General features: G+C 37.1%; 3 protein-coding genes across 8 annotated transcripts in view; 2 read left to right on the top strand and 1 right to left on the bottom strand.

The window, feature by feature from the left end:
* Nucleotides 1-561: 561 nt before the first annotated feature.
* Nucleotides 562-3,212, top strand: LOC127808710 (LOB domain-containing protein 4-like). The gene is made up of 2 exons (XM_052347289.1): nt 562-998; nt 1,568-3,212. Exons 1-2 carry the CDS (start codon nt 792-794, stop codon nt 1,862-1,864), a joined length of 504 nt encoding a protein of 167 aa, XP_052203249.1. The 5' UTR covers nt 562-791; the 3' UTR covers nt 1,865-3,212.
* LOC127808709 (photosystem I reaction center subunit III, chloroplastic) lies at nt 2,325-3,285 on the bottom strand. Its single transcript, XM_052347288.1, has one exon. The coding sequence runs from the start codon at nt 3,219-3,221 to the stop codon at nt 2,532-2,534; it is 690 nt and encodes a 229-aa protein (XP_052203248.1). The 5' UTR covers nt 3,222-3,285; the 3' UTR covers nt 2,325-2,531.
* Nucleotides 3,286-14,892: 11,607 nt separating this feature from the next.
* LOC127808127 (uncharacterized) overlaps nt 14,893-22,832 on the top strand; it is a 146,683-nt gene continuing 138,743 nt past the window's right edge. Inside the window, exons 1-2 of one of the 6 annotated variants that reach the window (XM_052346513.1) lie at nt 14,896-15,280; nt 15,358-15,507. In XM_052346513.1, the coding sequence (XP_052202473.1) occupies nt 15,411-15,507 (97 nt within the window). In that variant the 5' untranslated portion in view covers nt 14,896-15,280; nt 15,358-15,410. Of the gene's footprint in view, nt 15,508-22,832 lie in introns of all 6 variants that reach the window. The other 5 variants (XM_052346516.1, XM_052346514.1, XM_052346520.1 and 2 more) reach the window with 5 other exon arrangements.

Raw genomic sequence — 22,832 nt, 5'->3', positions numbered from 1 at the left:
GCGCGCAGCAGCAATTGAAGAAGTATATTAATTATTTGCTCTTTACGGGAAAAAAGGCCAAAAGGAGGAAACTTTGAGATTGGGTTCCGACACCGTAGATCTAATTCTGAGGCTGTCTGTCTTCCGCTACTAGACGTAATTAAAAAGCAAGGGGTGCTGGTGCATCTGCAATTGCAAATGAGACGACAAGGAGAAGTGGGCGTTCAAATGGCAACAGGATCATAGTCTGGGGGGCCATCTCCACCACTACTTTATTTAGATCATTTTACATGTACAAGTCAGTGTTATGGTAGTGAAGTATTAGGACTGGGGGGGACTAATTGATGGGCATCATCATCGCCTGCGCCGTGTCTGTCCAACTAAAAAACAAAAAAGAAAAGCTAAAGTTGAAGCACAGATAATAGATATGGCGCCAAAGGCTGTCTTGTCCAGGGGGAAGCTTCGGCTTCGCGCGCGGCCACCGAAAAATTTGCCAGCTTCCTTCCTTCCTCCCCTCCTTCAGTGTGGCCCACACCCGCACCCAGACCCACTCCTTAGTCCTTGCCGCGAATATATTTCACCACGTCAATTACCGCGCGCGCCTCCCCCTTTAAACCCTCTTCTCTCTCCGCCCCTGTAATAATATTCATTGCTCCTCCAATGTGCTTTATCTATCTAGCTTCGTCTTCGTTTTCTAAGCCCCCAAATTAAGGGTCTCTCTCTCTCTCTCTCTCTCTCTCTCTCTCTCTCTCTCTCTCATGCATATCTGTTGCAGATAGAGATAAAACAATAGTAGATAGTTATTGGGAAGAATGAAGGAGAATAAAAATAGTGATAATAATAACAGTGGCATTAGGAAGCAGAGCGTAGCGGCGTCGCCATGCGCGGCTTGCAAGCTTCTGAGGAGGAGGTGCTCCGAGGACTGTGTGTTCGCTCCTTACTTCCCCGCCGAAGAGCCTCACAAGTTCGCCAACGTCCACAGAGTCTTCGGTGCGAGCAACGTAAACAAGATGCTTCAGGTAACGGTTTCCTCTCTCTCTCTCTCTCTCGTAAAAAAAAAATATATATATATATAAATGTAATTTACCTTAAAAGGGAAAAATAATTACCCACTCAAAATCTATAAATCATTTTCTTATTTATAATAAATCAATAAATATTCTTTTTTACCAAAACACCATTACTGCTAATTTTGGGAAAATATTTGTTCATGCCAAATAATGAAAATATTATTTTAATAATTGATTAAAATACAAAAATAAGAAGCATGTAAATTAAAATATTTTTATGTTCAATATAAAAGTAAATTTATCCCTTGGGCCCAGGCCCACATGGAAATACATATATCGAAAGTGGTCTCACTACTCACTACAATCCCAAAAAGGAAGATTTGGTTTCACTTTTCGGTGCCCTTATACTTGAGGACAAAAAGACTAGAAAATAATTTATATGTTTATAACGTGTCCATTCGTGGGCTTCGGAATAGGCCGAACCCACAACCGCCAGGCTTTTAAAGGCTAGGCCCAGGCCCAATTGTTCATCTCTCCCTTGTTTGTTCTTGATGAACTGGCTAATAAGTTAGTCGCAGGAGTTGCCGGAGCACCAACGAGGAGACGCGGTGAGCAGCATGGTGTACGAAGCCAACGCCAGGGTGCGCGACCCCGTTTACGGCTGCGTCGGCGCCATTTCCTCTCTCCAGCACCAGATCGACGTTCTTCAGGCCCAGTTGGCCCTGACCCAGGCCGAGGTGGTCCACCTAAGGCTGCGACAGGCCCAGCCTATGATCAACACCACCAGCCCAAGCAGTAGTGGGTCGCCCAAGCCGAAAGACCATACATTCTTTGACATGGACCAGGCCAGCTTGGGGGAATCCATTTGGCCATAGCTTAGCTTCTCTCTCTCTCTCTCTCTCTCTCTATATATATATATATATATATAATTGTGTGTGTTGTGCCTCCCCTTATAATTATATATATGTGCTTACGTTATCATATTGTTCAGCACTAGTGATGGAGGCCAGGCCATTAACCTACTTCAGTTCTATTGTCAAGGAGTAACTATACTGTAAATGTACCTCAACTTTGTATGAGCATTATTATACATATAGATATATATTAGATTGTGTTCAATATTTTTTGTGTTTACCTTTTTTACGGATCTGACCTATTCGTCCATTGATACTTTCTTTGTTTGCTAAGTTCCATGATGACCCTTTATAAGAACTACCGAAAACTCGTAAAATTCAAACTTTTAAGTACCAAAATTTACCTAGGCACTTAATGACGGCTGGGTGGTTGTCACGCAAGGTTACACAACAAGTGCTCAATTCAAGTGAATGGATAGAATTAAGGATGAAAAATATAACACAATCAGTATTAATTGGGCTCCGAACAAAAGCATTTGATACAACTAAACCCAATTTTACACATAACCAGTCCACAACCCAATTTCCCACAAGTCTGTTCCCTCAGGCCCTTCATCTGCCACTGAGAACGGAAGAAATAACCAAAACAGGGAGAAAACTGAAAAGAACAGCAACGAGAGGCGTTCAGTTAGACAGTCTTGTCAATTAGCTCGCCGTTGACCAGCTCTCTGTAGGCGGCCACGGGCCAGCTAAATCCCCGGAAAACGAGACTGGAAGCCAGAGGCACGTCGATGATGATCTCCTTCTGGGTCGGCTTCTTCTCGTCTCTGATAGCTATCAGGTAGCTCCGCCCGACCCACCCGATCCAGCCAGCGATGTAGAGGAACAGGAGCCCGGGCGTGATGAACTCGCCCCAGTGCCTCTGGTCGCCGCTCACGATGAGGTGCGGCAGCCCGTCGGAGCCGCAGAGCAGCCCCTGCTTGCCGTAGTTGTCGAACCGCCGCTTCGTCTTCTCCATCGTCGCCTTTATCGCCAGTGCCGGCGCGCTGTCCGGCGCGTATAGCTTCAGCGACGACTCCAGCTTCTTCAGCGACTGCTTCTCGCGCTTCGCGAACTGCTTCGACTCCTTGCAGGGGGTCAGCCCGGCGATGTCCGCCGACGCTGGGGGAGCCGCAGGTCCCACCGCCGCCGACAGCAGGATGGAGGACAGGGCCACGGCGGCGGAGAATCCTTTCAGCTTGTCGCCGGAATCCGGCGACACCTCCTGGTTTGGAGCAGCCGAGCAGACCAAGAACTTAGACCTGGGCTTGCTGCTGCTTAATCCTTGAACCGGCTTTGCGAGGGGATTGGAGAGGTTTGTGGGGATTGTGAGAGACATTTTCTCGGGGCTGGACTCTGTTTGGATAGAGAGAAAAAAATGGATATTTTGAGGGAAGAAGAAGTGGGTGGCAAAGGGCTTTTAGATTTGGCGGAGAAGAGATTCGTGGTGGGAGCGTGGATAAGGCAGGCTGGGAACGAGCCTATGAATGCTGACTTGGAAGATTCTCATTGGCTGCTGTCCCTTGCCAGTCGCTTACTGAGATTCTCCTTCTATCTTTTTCTTTTCCTCCATGCATTCATCGCCAAATCTTACATAAAATTAATTTGTAACCAAAGTAATAATCATGCATGTTATCTTATTTTTTTCCTCACATTTGTGCACAATTTTATTTATTCATGGAACTAATTCATTCAACTTGCAATGTTTAAATAAGTTAAATTAAATATAGATGTTCACACAATTTAATTCAGTTCATATTGGACTTATTGTTTATATAAAGTTTAAATAGGTTGAATCTGACAATTTTTTTAGCTTTGAGCCTGGATGGGGTGCGCCTGTCAAATGGCTTAACTTTTATAAAAAATTTAATATTTTAAAATTTATATAGACAATGTCATAAATTCACAATGATAATTAATAAATTTTAAATAATTTATATTTCAGACACATTTTTATACTTGAGAAAAATTATATCTCTTACATAAAATCACTTTAATAAATAAAAATATATAAATAAATATGTATCTTATTCTTTTAAATCGAAGTAATTTTTATAACTTCTAAATATTTATAATTTCTAATACTACTTTTAAAAATGGAATTGGAAACTAATTCATGTTTTAATTTTAAAACTTTTAACTTCAGCATCCTAAATTTATATTTTATAAGAAGCATTTATATTTTTTAAAAATATGTATATCTTTGATGGGATACAAGTATGGTGGTATGGGTAAAATTAAAAAAAAATTATATGCATTAGATACACACAATGGAAGATGTAAACACACATCATACACAATTTGAATATTTCACCAATATATTATTTTATCACGTAAAGTACAATAAATGAATACCTAAAGTTCGATGTTAAGTTGAGGTATAGAAACTTTTATGTATTGAGATTGATCCACCTCATATTGTGGTGATTATAGGCTGTCCACACCTAGCGCATTGTCCAATATTGCTCTGGTCACTTCATCCCGTGCTAAACTGAGGATCCTGTATCACCAACACCCATGTCTCAATTCCCCAACGTGACACTCACGCTTTGATTGATATCAATGATAACAAAAAATGACAAAGGCATAAGCAAAAGTTACAGAGAAGCAAATAGTAAAACATACTGTGTAATTTCTCAATTCACACCTCAAATAACATATGTCATCTTACCCCACTACCATTCCCAATTGGCTGCCACGTGGACAGCACTATCGCTGAATATGGTGGTGTGGGAGTCGATTGCTGGGGCAACTGACTCCTTAAGCTAAGCAATCGACTCTCTTGTTGAATCTAGAAGATTCTGCAGCCCTATCTGCTAACTATTAACAAATCGGATACCCGAGACATATTGGAGGCATAATGTCGATACCAGATGCAATACTATATGGTGTGTGACTTTTTATGTTTATTGTCAGCCAGCAATCAGACAACACCAAAACCTATTTTAGTATTGACCGTCACCTTAGCCTATCACAAAAATTTCTCCATATCCTAGTGATTATCTAATAAGCCCTGGATAGCGCATAGCAACAGTCCAAGACAATATATGTGATAGTGAAGTCTTACTTCAAGTGAACCTATTACAGTTGACGATTATAATGTGTTATAATCCTTTTATCATCTAACGTCTCGACTGTGCGAGAGTTATGGAGTGATAAATTTACAAACTCATTAACTATGTGTTTGACCTCGTCAATGTGACTAGATGACATATTAGGAAACACATTTCTTGGTAATCAATATGTCCTGACTAATGACTATCTCGTCACACTAACAGTATATCATATAGGACATTCACTCCATCAGTTACAACGAGGGTGACAGATTATATTATCAACACCTGTCTTTATATGCCAGCAATACGGAACAACATAGATGAACTTCTCCACCTTTCATTTTGATGGTTTAACATATTAGTAAATTCTGCACACTAATATACAAAACAACCGTGTTGTTTCAAATCTAAAGATCAACTATACTATCGCAACTAGATGACCTAACCATCATCCATAGTGACATGTTGTCAGTCATCAACTTCACATTCAATTCATTGTTCATCAATAACCACTCACTAGCTTACTAGAGACATCCCCATGTAACATGGCATGTGACACGCCATCCTCCTATTAGTATCTCATGTTGAATATGGTAGGAAACACTATTATAATCTATATTCGATTAATCAAAGTTTCCATCTGATTAATTTAAGGATTGTGAATAATTAAATAAATTCTGTCACTAGAGTATCCTGTTACACAGTATCAACATCTTAATAATAAGATTCTCAAACAGGAGATCTAGAGACTCATTCATATAGTAAACTGGAGAGTTTATAAATGATAATAAATATTTTTTATTAATATATACAAATATACAATAAATGTATTAAATAGAAGACCGCTAAATGTCATCCAAATCAAGTATAAGGGCACATGACACTAACATCTTATACTAATTAAAGAAATGTATTTTAAATTTATTTTCAAACTATTTTAAAAATGGATAGAATTGACAAGCTTTTGTTGAGCTTACTCGTTAAGGCTTGTGATATTTGACCTAGCTTGACTTGGGAGCTGGACAAACTAGCCTCATTTATCCAGTATAAGCAAACTCGTAAGGTAAGCCTAGCATTATTTTGTGTTAACAAGCCAGATTTAGGTTATGTTTGTCCCATGAACAAGTTAGGCTCAACTTTGCCCACTTATTTAGTGCTAATAGCAAGCTCGATCAGAGTCAACCCGTTTAACATCACTGATCCAATGTCCAAACATCTTTAGCCTCATGCCTCGAGCTCTTACTAGACAACACGAAGAATAGTGAGATAATGGTACTATCTAATTGATAATGTTTTAGTATCTATCTTCCATTCTCCACCTTCTACGCCACCAAGTTGCTTTATTATTAGTTGGTCAATATCAAGTTGTTTCAAGTGCTCCACTAAATAACAAGTTCATTATCAACTTTGTAGCACATGCTTATTAGCTTACATACATCCAAGAGTAATCACCTTTTACAATTGATCTACATTTATAATACTACTTCTTATCCAACGTGCCATTAATAATTTGCTTTTGGCTTCTATTACATAGTAATCACTTTCGATAATTGATCTACATTTATAATACTACTTCTTATTCAGCGTGCCATGAATAATTTGCTTTTGGTTTCTATTACATAGGTGACTTCTCTCGTAATATTTGTTTTTCTAATATTATCCCCATGGCAACTTTACCATTAGCATGTTGCATCTCTCTACATATTAATGTTTGCATATATTTGCATGTGCGCGCATCCATTATCAAAATCTTTATGATCGATAGATATTCAATTTATTTGATACCTCATTTTTTTTAATTTTATTTTGAAGAGATCATTGATGAAATGAAGAAAATTGTCCACTGTGGGAACATTAGATGAAATATTGGCAAAAATGACAATAATCTAAATGAAATACCAAAATAGAACAATATTTATCTAGGTATATATAAAAATTATATATATATATTAATCAATACTAGAAAAGTATATATAGAGTTTCATCGATATTATAGAACATATTATAAAAATTATATATATTAATCATTTTATATGTTCTATAAGATTATTCTCTCTTAATCTTCGTCTATATATATATATGTGATATGTCTATATAATAAAACACAAGGGTTTTGAAAATGTCTATATTTCTATGGTTGAGATTCAATATTTCAGATGAATGGTTATGATTAATTTTTTTCCCGCCCAGTCACTTTCCCTTTCTCTCTCTCTTTCCATCCTTTTATGACTCTCTTACTCATTGTCTCTCTTATTCTGTCCCACTCTCCCTCTTTCTTTCTCCCACCCACTCGCCTCCCTTACTCACTACCTCTCTCTCTCCCTCCCACCCACCAACGTCGTAACCGGCCCCAATGTCGCCCCCACCGCCCGTCGTCGCTGCTCCCTTTTTCCCCCCATCCTCGCACGACTCACCTCCATCGCGGGTAGCTCTCCATCAAGCAGCGAGCATCGACAGGTGCGACAGTCGGGGTGCGGGAGAGGCGACGATGGTGAGGGGGTGGGAGTGACGACGGCGGGTGGGAGAGAGAGTATGGGAGAGATGCAGATGCAGAAACAGAGAGAAGTAGATAAATATGCGAAAATAGAGCTAAAAAGGATTTTTTAATTTCGCCGCTTTGATTATCATTTATTTGGACCCTATTGATCGGTCCATGATCTGTTTGTTGAAGATAGGGGCATAAGCGAGTTGTAAATACATGATCGCGAGATACGGCTTTGGTGGGTCTATTTCGATTATTCCTGATTTTGCTTTGTTTTCTAGCTCTGATGGCAAGCACATAGCTCCTTGAGCTTCTGGGTTTTTGTTTTTAATGCTTAACAAGGTTTTGGGTTTAGTTGGTTGGGGTTTTCTTTGGTGAAATCGGGTGTTTGATGATGAAATGGTCTCAAACCTCTGTTTTTGGGTCATTTCTCGCTTTTGCTAGACTGCCAAACTGAAATTGTGCAATTTTCATGCAGCAATTTGAGAAAGAATAGCACTTTTGCGAGATTGCTTTATTCTGTTTTGAGAAAGAATAATGCTATTCTAATGAACTGCTAATTTATTTTGCTGTTAAAAAAGACAATTTGGACATTCCCTCATAATTTTCTCTGCAGCAATTTGCTTCTACTTTTGAGAAGAACCATGTCTGGTCTCCAATGGATCTTTCAGTGCTTTATTTATGAGTAGCTCTAATGTTAGTAGCATTTAATCTACTATGTAAATATGATAAATTATCCAATTGCATTTTTAGTTCTAATATCTCATCAAAAATAAAATAGAATATAATTCTGGTGCTAAGTTGAAGTGTAGTTAATGTTTAGTGTTTGACCCCTTGCCCCCTTTCTTTTCTTCGCTCGTGGATTACACTACAATTTGGGATTTAACTTTATTTACAAAAACTTACCATTTTACCTTCTGTTTTCATCGGTTTTTTTTCTTCTAATTTTGTACTTGGGGAATTTTAGTTATATTAACTTCGAGAAGAATCCTCACTTTTTTACTATATAATTTATTACAAGTGGCTGATAACTATTATCGGCCCGATTTGAAGAATACAACACTTGCAAGGTTGAGTGTTGTGCATAGGAGCCTTAGGGTTGCCAAATCAGGTGTGAAGAAGAATAACAGACTGGCAGGCTACTAAGACAATTCGAGATAGGAAGTGAACTTAAAAAGATGTGATTTTTGCATGATTTATGGACGCGTGGAATGTTTGGATTTTCATCTTTTTTGCTCTTTTGAAGCTATTTTTCCTTTTAACTTGAGTAGATCAAGTTTCAAAGTGGAAGTGAAAGAGACGTAGTGTTTTAACTCAGTTTTCTATCAACATGTAGTTAGTTATCTTTATAATACCCCATATCTTTGTGAAGATGCCACGTATTTTAAGTGAGTTTAAAATATCGAAAAATATGTTTGAAATGGCAACGAGTAACCAAATCAGTCGCAAGGAGTGCCCTAGATCTTAGATACCTGAGGATAAAGGTATATTTTTTACGAGCGTCCCGATGCGAGATTTATGATGCTGGAAGAAATTAAATCAGATAAGGTTTTCGGTTAAGCTAAGTTGTAGCCTAAAATAGCCGAATGATGGTAAAGGGCTTTGGAAAATCGTACATATCGAGTAATTTTGAGATTTTAAATATCTCAATAAATTTGATGTTTGAGGGTGTAATTGTAATTAGAGAATTATCCAAACGAAATAAGGATAAAATTAAGAGCCTATGTGGTAAAATATTAAAGTTGATGACTTGAAATAAGGGCCAAAATGTTATTTGAGAGAAGTTTGGGGTTTTAGCTTAGATTTCAAAAGTTGAATTCATTCTAGCTTTGGATTTCAAAAGCCATTCAATTATAGGTTTGGGTCTTTGGAATCCATGTCTAAGATTGTGACAAGTGGCATAATGTGATTGGTTGGAGAAATCTATAAATAGGCACCATGGGTTGTTCTCAAACCATTCAAGAGAGCTTTGAGGAGTGAAGCACTCTAAGAGGAGGAGCTTGCTCTAGAGAGAGAGAAGGGAGTTTGGCAAGAAGGCGGGAAAAAAGCGGCGGAGAACGAGCCTCGGCAGAGTTACGGGTCTTCGCCGGAATTTGCAGAAATCAGTCAGAAAAGATGTGAGGTAAGTCTAATTTTTTTGATAATCTTGTAGAGGGGGAAGAGAGGGTCGCGTAGGTTCAAATGGGGGTTGAATCAGAGTTAAAATGAGTAAGTTATGACCGAAATACGAAAGAGAGACGAAGCTGTCCGAAACTGTTGGACAGCGCGTGAGTTACATGCGCCGAAAATGGCTGCGCGTGAAGGCGCGTGAGCCACCTTCCGGGGGCGTGTGAGGGCACGTGAGAGGCCCATTTTCCTTCAAATTTTCCAGTTATGCCCCTACTTTAATACCTTTCAACCCTATATAAAAATATTTGAGGTTAGGTTTACCAAAACTCGTGTTTTCTGCAGAAACCTAGGCCGTTTGCTGTGAAATTATACCATCCAAGAGATAAACCAACAAGGTGAGACTCCCATACTCCAAATCCTATTTTTTATTCTCTTATGAGAAACTTCTATTGCATGAGACGTGTTTCGTGAAGTTCTTATACATAAACGCTTGTTATTCTCTTATGTGAAATCATGTTGCATATATGAACTGTATTTTTTTGAAAAATATATAGTGTTGGCTTTTTAATTGTTGCATTTAAAAAAATTCATGTGGCCATACTGTTGTACCTATTTGTTGTTAGCCGAGGGCAAAAGTCGGATATCCCCCGAGAGGCATTATGCGTGTGCCATCGAGAAAGCTCTCGTGGGGAAGACCGTGAGTCCAAGGAACAACGGATGTGGTGCTTGCATGAGTGCTATGAAGTCGGGTCAAAGTGACATGGTTATGGACCTCCCGAGATGCGCTATGCGTGCGCCATTGAGAAACCTCTCGTTGGAGAAGGCTGACGTGTTCACGAGGCACTTCGGAGTAGTTCTCGTTGTCTTTTCATATATTTTATACCTGATCATGCATCGATATAAACTGTTTTTGGAGTTTCTCACTAGAAGATTCATCTTCTAATTGGACTATATCCCTGGAATATTCAAACATTCCAGGTTTGACAAGTGGCTTTAAGGGAAATGAGGTAGCTAAAGAATTAACTTAAATTACTGTCTATAGCATCATTAGCATATTTTTGTGAGAACCTATGTAATTTTGGATATGTTTAAGATGTTCAGTTATCACTTGATGTTGTCCATGTAATATATTTTGTAGACGTCTTGAACAATTTTATTATAAATAAAGTATTATGGTTAAGAACCATATTAGGTTCGATCTATCTTCCGTATTCTAGATTTTAACGCCTGTTTTAGCTATTCGATTATTGGGTTTGTTAAGCTGAGAAGGTGAAAATTAGGGTTTTTTTGGATATTGTATGATGTATGACAACTATTGTGATATGAAAAAATTTTATATTCCCGAAATCCTAAGTTATAACACGCTCAAGAAATTTGGGGTGTTACAATCTTAGGCATTTGGATTCAATATTTGAGTTATTAATGCGATATGCTCTGATTTTGCTTGCTTGGAATTTTTATGCGGTGATGCGAATGGCCTTAAATCCTGAATGTAAGCGCCCCTCTCTCCCCCCTCCAACACAAAGACTCTTCCCGATTTGCTTCTTTCATGGCCTTTCATTTCAATGAACTCATCTTCTTTCATGGCCTCTTCTTTCACTAAACCCAAAATACGTCTAGGTTCCATGGGACTTGGGCTTTTTCACGAAACCCAGATGTCGTGGGTTCCTCAATGGGAACCCACGTGGGTTTTTGATTTGAAATCCGTTGGCGTTGGTTAAGATTCAGTTGGGTTTTTAAATTTGTAAATAAGGAGAAAATGAAGAAATGAGAGGGAGGGCATTCTAGAAATTTAAAAGAAAATAACTAGCCTTATTTAATGGTAAGGGATATGTTTTAGGTGCTAATTAACTTCATAGATGATGCGATTTATAGGAGAGATATGAGTTCTTCTTAATGCGTTGAAAGTTATTTTCTTTATGTTTTTGCATTTCTGGCTCCCAATCTGTTTAATTTATATTAACTTCATAATTTTTTTTTGTAATCAGAACGGTGTCAAATGGGATTTCCCCCTTTATGTGGCTATTTTTTTTTCTTTGTGATACTGATGTTTGATTTTTTGCTATCAATAGGTTTTGTATACGTTGATGCAAGTATGAGTTATGTTTAGTCTTTTGAAAAAATTAATCATGCACCTAGAGAGAGAGAAATGAGCGGTATTCAAAAAGACAAGAATCAATTAGGTATGGCTTTGTTGCAGTGCTGCTTGATTTAACAAATTGCTCCATTCTGAAGACATTTTGGATTTATTACCAAAAAAAAACTTAGGCGAAACAAGGAATTTGAACAACTTAATTAACCATAAAAAGAAAAACATACACAATCACTTCATAGCGATATCTATATAATAAGGGAGAAAGGTTTTTAAAAATATATAAAATTTATGAGAGATATATTTCATTTGTATGGTTGAGATGAATTTTAAATCAATTTCAATGGCTGAGATTAATTGATGAAGTAATAATTAAAAAATTAAAAGTGATTGATGGAAGTGAAAAGAAAGTTTAGAAAATAACTCTGCAGGTGCAATGAGAATGTTTCAAAAAATGCCTTACCTTATTTTTCCCTCTCTCCCACTCTTTCACTCACTATCTTTCTCTCTCACACACACCCACCTACACCATCACCGGCCTCCTTTGTTGCCCCATCGGCCGTCGTCGCGGCCCCCTCTTCCATTCACTACGACCCTCTCTAGGCCCAGTCCCAACGTTGTCGCTCCTCCATTTTCATCGCTCACCCTCACCCCCACCCCCTCTCGGCCCAGAACCATTGTAGTTGCTCCATTCCCTTTCCGTTGTTCGTCGCCACCCCCTCTCAGCCAAGACCCACCGTCAGCCCCCTTTCCGCAGATCGGCGCCACCCCTTCAGGGAGATTATAAGTAAGTAGTCTTATTTACTGCACATATTTTACACTGAATTTACACAACTTGGTATCAATTACATGACTTTCTGTCTCTCATCATTTCTCTCTGTTTTTGCTTATGACTGTGTTTGGGAATGTCCCATTGTATTTTCAATGTGTTGGGTTGGTTTTATTTGGAATACTTGATAGTTATTCATTACATCACCCATATTTGCAACCACCTTCTTGCTCTCATCACGGCTAGCGGTCGCCATCGCCCCCAAACACACATACATATATACACAAACATAGGCACATCTATCTTTATATATACACTCGCGTGATCACCAGTAGCCGACCCATTGCCCTTGATCGACGACGATGGAGGGTTCGAGAAACCCCCGATTGCCGCCAATCGGGGGTTCGTCGAACCCTCGATAGGGTTAAAGGCTCTTCGAGCCCCCGACCGACAACTTTCAGTGGCCCTTGGAGCCCTAAACTAGCAACAGTCCAGGGCTCCAAAGGTCCCCGAATGCCAGTGGTCGAGCCCTTAGAGCCCCTGACTAGCGGTGACCAGGATCCTCTAATTTTTTAAATTTTTTATTTTTTTAAAAAATTAATACTTAATTTTAAATATTAATTAAATATTCTAAATATCAATACTTAATTTTTTTTAAAAAAATGATCAACTACAACATTTGAAATTTTTTAAATAAAAAAACACCAATGGTATAAGTTTTAATTTTTTAAATATGTATAATTTAAGAAATTGACATTTAGAATTTAATTTTTTTAAATATGAATGATTTAATTCAAAAAAAAATAAAAACCTCTTTGTTTGATGATGATCAAAGGCGATTTTTACTATCAAACTTTATTCAAATAATGATATGAATAACATTAATTTAGTTTTTTACTAACAAGTATACAAACTTTTACTAATAAGTATACAATAACTTTTACTAACAAGTATACAATAATTATCAAAATTTTATTAACAAATATATAATAACATTAATTTATGTTTTTTGTTCAGTGTTTACAATTTTTTTTTTTACTTACTCTTATATTTTGATTTGCAATATTATATGTTTATTTCTTATTTACTTTTTATACAAGTAAAATTATTACAATATAATATATATAAATTATAACTATATTTTAATTTTAATATTATTTACACCGTGGCTTTAGGCACCAGTATACGCTAGTATATATATGAGGCAAAACCTTATCTCGTGCATGTGAAAAATTAAAAAAAGGTAAATAATTTTAAATAAATATTTATTTAATGATGGTTTGTAGTTACAGTTTAATTTTTAAATTTTTAGAAATAAATAAATAAAAAAGAAATGATAGTTAATTTATTTTAAGATTTATTTTTGTAAGATATGCTAATTTATTTTAAGTTAGAGACGAGGAGTTTAAATTTTAATAAATATAAATGTTGTTAATTTTTCATTATTATTATTTGATGTTAGTAAAAAATATACACAATTATAATATAATGTGGACCATCCGGGCTCAATCTCGACCCTCTTCTTAGGCCCAATATCGACCATCTCCTTAGATCTAATCTCGGCCCTCTCTTTGGGCCTAATATTGGTCCTCCCTTTGGGTCCAACCTTGGCCTAGTGTTAGCTTACCACGGTATCGTTGCAACCCCCGCTTGGTATTTTTTGTAGCCGTCTCAGATCCCATTCTCATTATTGGCAGATTCCATCCACATTAATGAGAGTCATGTCGCTACCATGTTATCACTTAAGAATCTCCACCGACGCTTGATAGTTAATCCCATCACCTACAAACGCACGATGCATGCATGCAAGATGACGTCTCCTCATCCCATATTAGTCAGTTCTTCTCAGATGTAAGGTATGTTATGACATTTGATTTACCGATACACTACTATTTTCTTATTTTCTTACTTACTTGAGCGTTGGAGTACTTGTAAGTGCCAGTCGCCCCCTGAATGGACCCGTCGCAGGAGCCCATGCTTTGCCGTTGCGATCCCATCTCTGATCGTCCTTTTTTGGTCAGAAAGAAACATAATGATTATGTACCAAAATGATACTAACAAAACTTATAAAACCATAATTATTATTAAAAATATGTTGTAATTTATAAAATAATTATTATTAACTTTCACTAAAGGTATCAATATAGGTATTGTTTTAATTTTAAAATAGTTTTACTTATTGGTATCATATTTTGTAACATTTTATTAATTTTAAAATTTTAATAAATTTATTAACGTGTGAAATAATTCAAAATTACATGGATATAATTAAAATAACAAAAAAATATAAATATGTAAATAAAAAAACATAAAATATGAATTTAGTTTTAAAAAATAATTACTGCTTTAAAGTAAATTTATTTTTAATATTAAGTAATTACGTAATGGGTTATAAAAATAGAAACAACAAAAGAGTGCTCTGTAGACTCAACAAAATCTGAAATTAAAAGAAAAATACAAAAATATTAGAAAAAAACAAAACATAAAAACAAAACCCTAACCCACAACGCTTCTGGTTTCAGGGAAATCGGACTCCTCGACTCTGCATCTGGCCACTGTTGCATTCGAGGCATTGAAGCCTTCAACTGTCAGTGTTTCGTTGGAATCGCTACTCCTTTGAGTTTGTCCATCTTTCTGATCGTTTCTGTTCGATTTCGCTCTTTGCCTTCGTTGTTGAACAATGCCGAAAATTGTATTGTATTGCCAGTAATCGTTGCTTCATTTTCTTCTCCTAAACCTACGGCACAGCAAAACCCCTTCACCCCGCTAACTCAAAACCAATATAGAGGCGATAACTGTCTGTCTGATCATTGATTGTGTATTTACGGATAGCAGCGGGTGCCGAAACCCTTCCAGACTCGGAAATTCCAGCAATCAATCGGGTGGCCTGGTTCGAGATTCATTGACCCTTCAAGTACTACTAACCGTTACTTTCACGTCTTATATTTGTCATCAGCATTTGTGCAGAACCTACCACTAGTTCGAATTCCGTTGGTTTGTATGGTTTCAGAAAGAGAACGATGTTTGAAGGTCTTGTTCGCCAGCTGCTTGTGGGTTATCTTGGCCGATACATCAAGGACATACAGAAAGAACAACTTAAGATCACCCTATGGAATGGTAATTAAAATGCTCAATCCCGTTTCTTTTTTCTGCATTGTTGTACCGCTCTCTTGTTATGTTCTTATTTCTCTATTTACTGTTGTTTGGTTGAATATCAAGTTTTACTGATAATATGTATATTTTGGCTATCTCGTAATCTACGGATATTACAATTTGTTTGCTTGGGGCTTTTCTATCCCTCTGGTAAGTATATTTATGAATTCACGCCCATGTGTATAAATGGGAACACGAAATGTTATTTTATTATTTTGTTGTATGTTCTTTTGTGTTCATGTTAATCTCTATAGACTTGCATATATCTTATTTCACTAGGAGATCATGCTTGTAAAGTTCACATTTTTGTACTGCCAAAGGCTTTTAGGTGTCCTTGTTGTTTTGGTGGTTCCCATGATCTGTCATTCAAATCTAGTTATGATAGGATGGCAAAAGAATGATACCTTACATGCAAGAATGGTGTTTTCCTTTTCAAATACAAAGAAAACCTGGCTTATGCTTCGTTTGGCTATGCGGTTTGACCACTTATAAGCTATTCATTTAGCTTATAAGCTATCAAACTTATTTTGTTATGTGTTTGGATGGTTTAAAGAGCTTAAAAGCTAAATAGCTTAAAAACTCTTGTACCAGTTTTTTCCAAAAGCTATCAAGCTCCAACTTTTTCAAAACGCTGCCTTAGCTTATTTGAGTTGACTGAGTAAAGGACGATTTTACCGTCATAACTTCAATCTATTTCCAACCATACCCTATCTTCATCCTCTGCATCAACTCATCTCTCGTCGCCAAACCCATCTCCGGCTGTCGCCATCGCCCCAACCCCTCACCGTCGCCCCAGTGACCGTCGCCATCGCCTGTCGTTGCCCCAACGGCCGCCGCCATCTCCGTCATTCCAGTTTCTATAGTTTATATATATTGTATATATATTAATTTGTAATATATTTGAAGGAAAAAAATAAAAGATGTATATATATTTTATTAATGTATTTTTAATAATTATGCATAATTTATCAATATCTAATGACAAAATTTTATATCATTCAACAATCAACAACATGTCTATTTTCGTCTTTTTATCAAATTCTAATAGCTTATCAGCTCTTTCAAACCAAATACATAACTATTAACTGATAGCTTAAAAGCATATTTATCCAAACACGTTATTAGCTTAGCACTACCCAACTTAAAAGCTTTATATCACTTAAAAGCTGCCAATCAAAACGCATAGCCAAACTAAGCCTTAATAATGAGAATAAAAAAAATAGAGATTTGAGTGACCATAGGAATGATGTGGATGTTGATAATTGTTTTGACAAGAAGTAGGTTATTAACTTATTATTATCTTATGAATAGCAAAAATAATTATTCTTTGTGTTATGTTTGTTGACTTCTGCAAGTTTCACAATAACATCATCCACATTTCATAGTTGTCAAAGGCATGCCTAGGCGCAAGGCTCCAGAGATGGTGCCCCAGCATAGGTTAGGCAGGGTGCCCTCCATTAGGTGCATGCCTATGCATTGAGGCTCACCCCTCCACCAGAGTCACCTTGTGTGCCTATGTGCTGTTAGGTTTTTTAATCAGTTTTGTGCTATAACAAGGAAAAAATACTTAAAAGTTAATTTCAGAAAAGGCTGAATAAAAATTCTGAACATAAAACCCTAATATAAACCCAAATGCTAACCTCTTCCTCTTCTCCTAAAACCCTATTAAAATAATCATCCCAAATGTCATATAGTAACCTCTTCTCATAGGATCCTAAACTGAAAACTTGAGAAAAATACTGAAGGAGAAAGGACAAATGGAAAAGGGATTGAAACACCATCAAATCTCAGCATACTTGGTGTATGTGCAATACTTCTAAAATTTTGAAACAATGCTTTATGTTAATATTTTGTTATGTTAGATAGACAAATAGACTATGATTTAAATATTACTTGTGATTTTGACTTAGGCTATGTTTTGTTAGACTATGATTTGACAATACTTTATGTTAGACAATGATTTGTTATGTTTGCAAATTGGTATCTCATTTTACTTGCTTGTCATTTTATAAATTTGTCTCTTTTTTTGAAGATCACATTAAATAGTTTGGTTAACCCAAAAAAGACCTCTTCTCCCGTGCTTTCCATTTTTCTATCAGGATATTATCTGGTTGTACTACATGCTATTCTTTATCTTTTTCAATGCTTGATTTATTCCATTTGGACAGATGCATCCATAGAACATGTATTTTGACAAATGGTATTTTTGATAAAAAGGGTCGAGAGAGGTATAGATGTCAAAACACTAATTGAAATGTGGAGGTTAATGCAATTTGTTTGTGAGGGATATGCAAATGACTAGGATCCTATGTTAACACTTAGACCTTAAGGGTTAGAAAAATAGGCACGTCAACATTTATTTCATTATAATTTATATCACGAGCAAGGTCAAAAGCATATGAGAATTCATATAAATGACTTGATATAAAAGATGGAGAAGGGGATATATATAAATTAGCTAAAGTAAGAGAAAGAAAAACAAGGGATCTAAATCAAGTGAAATGCATAAAAGATGAAAATCAAAATGTATTAGTGAATGAGGGAGCGATTAAGGAGAGATGGAAGGAATATCTCACAAAATTATTCAATGATGGTGGGGACACAAGAGTTAGGTTGGGACATCTTAGTAACTCCGAAGGGAATGTGAACTATACATTTTATCGACGCATAAGTCCAAATAAAATAAGACAAGTATTAAAAAATATGAAAAATCATAAAGCGATGAGATCAGATAATATACCAATAGAAGCATGGAAATGCATGGGAGAAGAGGGCATCTCCTGGCTAACGAAATTATTTAACGTGATCCTTAAATAAAAAAAGATGGCAGATGAGTGGAGGAAGAGTACTTTGGCTCCTATATACAAGAACAAAGGAGATGTTCAAAATTGTGAAAATTACAGAGGAATTAAGTTAATGAGCCATACCATGGAACTTTGGGAGAGAGTAATAGAGTAGAGGCTCAGAAAAGAAATAGATATTTCGAAAAATCAGTTTCGTTTCATGCATCGTAGGTCAACAATGGAAGCTATATACCTACTGAGGTGCCTAATGGAAATGTATCGGGATTATCAGAAGGACTTGCATATGGTGTTTATAGATCTAGAAAAAGGCCTATGATAGGGTCCCTAGAGAAGTATTATGGAGGGCTTTAGAGAAGAAAGGAGTCCGAATAGCCTATATACAAGTTCTTAAGGACATGTATCACGGTGCAGAGACAAGGGTCAGAATATGCGGAGGGGATACCGAACTGTTTAAAATTATAATGGGACTACATCAAGGTTTTGCACTAAGTCCATACTTATTTGCTTTAGTAATGGATGAACTCACTAAACACATCTAGACAGAGGTGCCATGGTGTATACTATTTGCAGATGACATAGTGTTGGTGGATGAAACAAAAGAGGGAGTGAACACTAAGTTTGAGTTGTGGAGAAACAACTTAGAATCTAAAGGATTTAAATTAAATAGAAGGAAAACATAATATATGGAATGTAAATTTAGTAAGAATGCAAGAGTGGAGGATGTTGTAATAAAATTGGAAGACCAAATCTTACAAAGAAAATACCATTTTCAATATTTGAGATAAGTGATTCAAAAAGATGGAGAAATTCACGAGGATGTCATGCATAGATTTAAGGCAGATTTGCTAAAATGGAGAAATGAATCGGGGGTGTTATGTGATAGTAAAATCCCATTAAAATTGAAAGGAAAATTCTATAGGACAGTTGTAAGACCAGCCTTATTGTATGGCTCAGAATGTTGGGCAGTCAAATACCAGTATGAGCAAAAGACGAGCGAAGCGGAGATGAGGATGCTAAAATGGATGTGCGGCCATATAAGAAAAGATAAAATTAGAAATAAGATTATTCGTAATAAGGTAGGAGTAGTACCAATTGAGGAGAAGATGAGAGAGACTGGACTAAGATGGTTTGGTCATGTGAGAAGGAGACCAAGAGACGCTCATGTGAGAAGAGTCGATGAAATGGAACAACTAGTAAAAAAAAGAGGTAGAGGCAGACCTAAGAAGACTTTGAGAGAGACATTAAAGTTTGATATGAAGTGTATGAGCCTAAATGAAGATATGACAAAAGACATAAATACATGGAAGTTTAGAATTCATGTAGCCGACCCCATATAGTGGGATAAAGGCTGGATATATTGTTGTTGTTGTTAATTTTTATCATGAGCTTTAATCTTGTTAGGTGGAGTCAGCACATTTTTCTGAAGGGATTATTGACTTTTGTTTGTAACTGTTAAAACAAAGTGGCAATGAACATTGGTCTTTCGCAACGTATAACATTATCTTTTAGAAATGAGTGAATTTCACTCAAACTGCCTGAGATTTCACATATTGGCACATAGGCCTGAAGAAGTTTGACTGTACTGTGATTTCTTTTTATTTTTTTATAAGATAGTGCAAATAATAATACTAACAATGAGAGTAGTAATAATAATAATGCTGTTATTTTTTTTTATTTTCTCAATATTTTAGTTTTTGAGATTATGGGAAAGAAGGATTAATAAAAATGTTGTTGTTAATGTTTAAGTTTATAAGATTTGAGTTTATGTAAAATAATCTTAGAGATTGTCAAAAATTTGAGTTCGAGAGATTCTTAGAAAAACATGCAAAGGAAAAGAAAAAAATTAAATTAATGCCATGAGTTTCTTTTTTATGAGATTTGAATTTCTAAAGTTACATGAAACAAAGGTTTGTAAAAAATTAGTTTTTTTTTATTGTTCCAACTTCCAAGAAAAGAAATAACTTCTACAATATTTGTGATTGAGTTTTTGAAATTTTGAACAATGTTTGAGATTTGAGTTTTGCAAATTATGTGTAGGAATTCCTGAAGTTGTTTGACCTTTGAGTTGAGATTATTTAAAAAAAATTGCAAGTTGAATTAAGAATCTGCAAGAAAGGGTGATTTTTTTAGATTTAAGTTTTTGAGGTGGACTCTCCTTATTTTCCATTATTCTGTCATTTGGATGCCAATAAAGCAACCAAAGTGGGTTCCAAGTGAAATATTATTGTTATTTGAGTAATGGGCAAAAATAGTCATTTTGGCTTGTCAAAAAGCAGTCAACAAACAGAAAGATTTGTTGGCATTGATGGTAGGGTATTCTTTGCCAATAGATTAAGCCTTGAAGCAAGTTTGCTTATTTTCACGTGACAGGGGTAGGGGGCCTATTAGTTGAAGGGGGTAACATTGTAATAAAGGAGATAGGCGGTTAGAAGTATAGAAGTGTGTAGAAGCTTGGTAGTTAGCAGCATGTAATTCAAATGTTGGTGCCACTCCTTGAGGGAGGGTATATAAGCCAGCACATGCCGCTGAAGCGGATTATCTTGGAATAGAATTGGATCACATTTTCCCCCTTATTCTCTCTCTATCTGTCTCTTTTTTCTTGAATTTCGTTCTCTTCAGGTTCATCATTCCTGCGTAATTCATTATGAATTGCGGGAAAGGAAATTGTTAGATTAGAGATCTGACAATCTGGTATTAGAGCAAGTTCGTGGGCGATCGGGAGGGCCATGGCAGATGGAACTAGGATGAAACTGTCACGACCCTAGGGAATAACACCCAGTGCAGGTGAAGATCACGAAGCAATGGCGGAAGGAACGCGACTGAGACAATTGGAGGTCAGATTGGAAACTATGGAATTTGGTGTAAATAACACCCAGGATGTACTGCATCAAACGAGGGAAGAATGGGTGGAATGGAAGGAGCTCATGCAAGCAACTGCTGAAAAACAACAAGAAACGACAGAAAGATGCCAAGAATCGGTTCAAAAGTGTCAAGAAACAGTGGAACAACAAGGGCAGAGGATCAACAACATGTTAAATATGCTGGCCTCTTTGCCCCAGTTCCGGCTATCGCCGAAATGTCCACCGAGGCAAACATTAGTACCAATATTGCAGCATCCAGGCGATCGTTTGGGCACGGAAGTAGCCACAGAAGAAGCGGAACAGCAATTACTTCGAGAGAACGCGGGAAGAAACGGCCAACCGATGTCACACGGCCATGCACCTACTCCTAGATTGGAAATACCACTATTTGAGGGACAGAGTCCAAGATGGTGGGGTGCGAACGATTCTTCCAGCTCTACCAGACGATGGAAGATCAAAAAGTAACTTTAGCGGCAACATACTTGAATGGAGTAGCAGATTCTTGGTACCAAGGGTGGGTCCAAGATGGAGGGATGCAAGGGGGGTGGAGAGCTTTCGCGAATGGCCTGTGCGAACGTTTCGGAGAAAAGAAGATGGCAGACGTGATTGAAGAATTTAGCAAATTGAAGCAAGAAGGTACTGTAATGGAGTACCTTGCCCGTTTTGAAGAACTAAGATCCCTAGTATGTACTATACAACCCGGGCTTACTGATCAGTATGTAGTATCAATTTTCGTGAGTGGCTTAAAGGAGGAACTACGACCCATGGTAAAGATGATGACTCCAACAACAATGAGTCATGCGGTGGAAAAGGCCAGGCTTCAAGAAATGGCTCTTGAGGCCATTTTCAAGAAACATAAAGTTCCTTATAAGCCAGGTATATTGGCCGGATAGTATGGGGGAGGAAGTTCTAGACCCTTGATAACATGGCCTAATTAGGCAACAACCAAACCGGCAGTAAACAAAAATGGAGGGAAGGGTAGTTTGATGGAACAAAGGAGACAACTGGGGTTGTGCTTCAAATGTGGCGAAAAATATGGGCCGGGTCATCAGTGCAAAAGACAATTGATGAAGATAGAAGGCATGAGCGAGGAGGAAGAAAGGGAAGAAGAAGCAGAACAAGATGGGGCACAGAGGAAGAAGCATTGCAAGAGGATGAGGAAGAAGTGCAGAGGGAGGAAGGAGGAGAGATTTCCTTTCATGCATTAAAAGGTAGCCCAATGGGACAGATAATCAAAGTTAAGGGCCAGGTGGGAAAAAGGAAGTTGATGGTGCTGATTGATAGTGGAAGCACTCATAGCTTCCTTAGCAAATCAACTGCTGCGAAACTAAAGTGGTTTTTGACAGCCACGACTCCTTTGTCGGTTACTGTAGCTAATGGCAGTCGAATGTTCGATCACTACAAATGTGTGGGATTCACATGGATTATGCAGGGATAAGACTTTGTGGCATATCTCAGGATTTTGGAATTAGGGGGGTGTGACATTGTTCTTGGCGTGGACTGGATGAGGACAGTGAGTCCCCTTACATTTGACTTCAATAAATTGGAAGTCACGGTGAAAATTGTAGGGAAGAAGTTAACCCTAACGAGCAGCCTAGAGCAAGGAGAATGCAAGCTTATTGAT

The sequence above is a fragment of the Diospyros lotus genome, chromosome 8 (assembly GCF_014633365.1).
Source record: "Diospyros lotus cultivar Yz01 chromosome 8, ASM1463336v1, whole genome shotgun sequence".
In the NCBI taxonomy this organism is placed as follows: domain Eukaryota; kingdom Viridiplantae; phylum Streptophyta; class Magnoliopsida; order Ericales; family Ebenaceae; genus Diospyros; species Diospyros lotus.
This window is presented reverse-complemented; position numbering and strand designations above follow the sequence as displayed.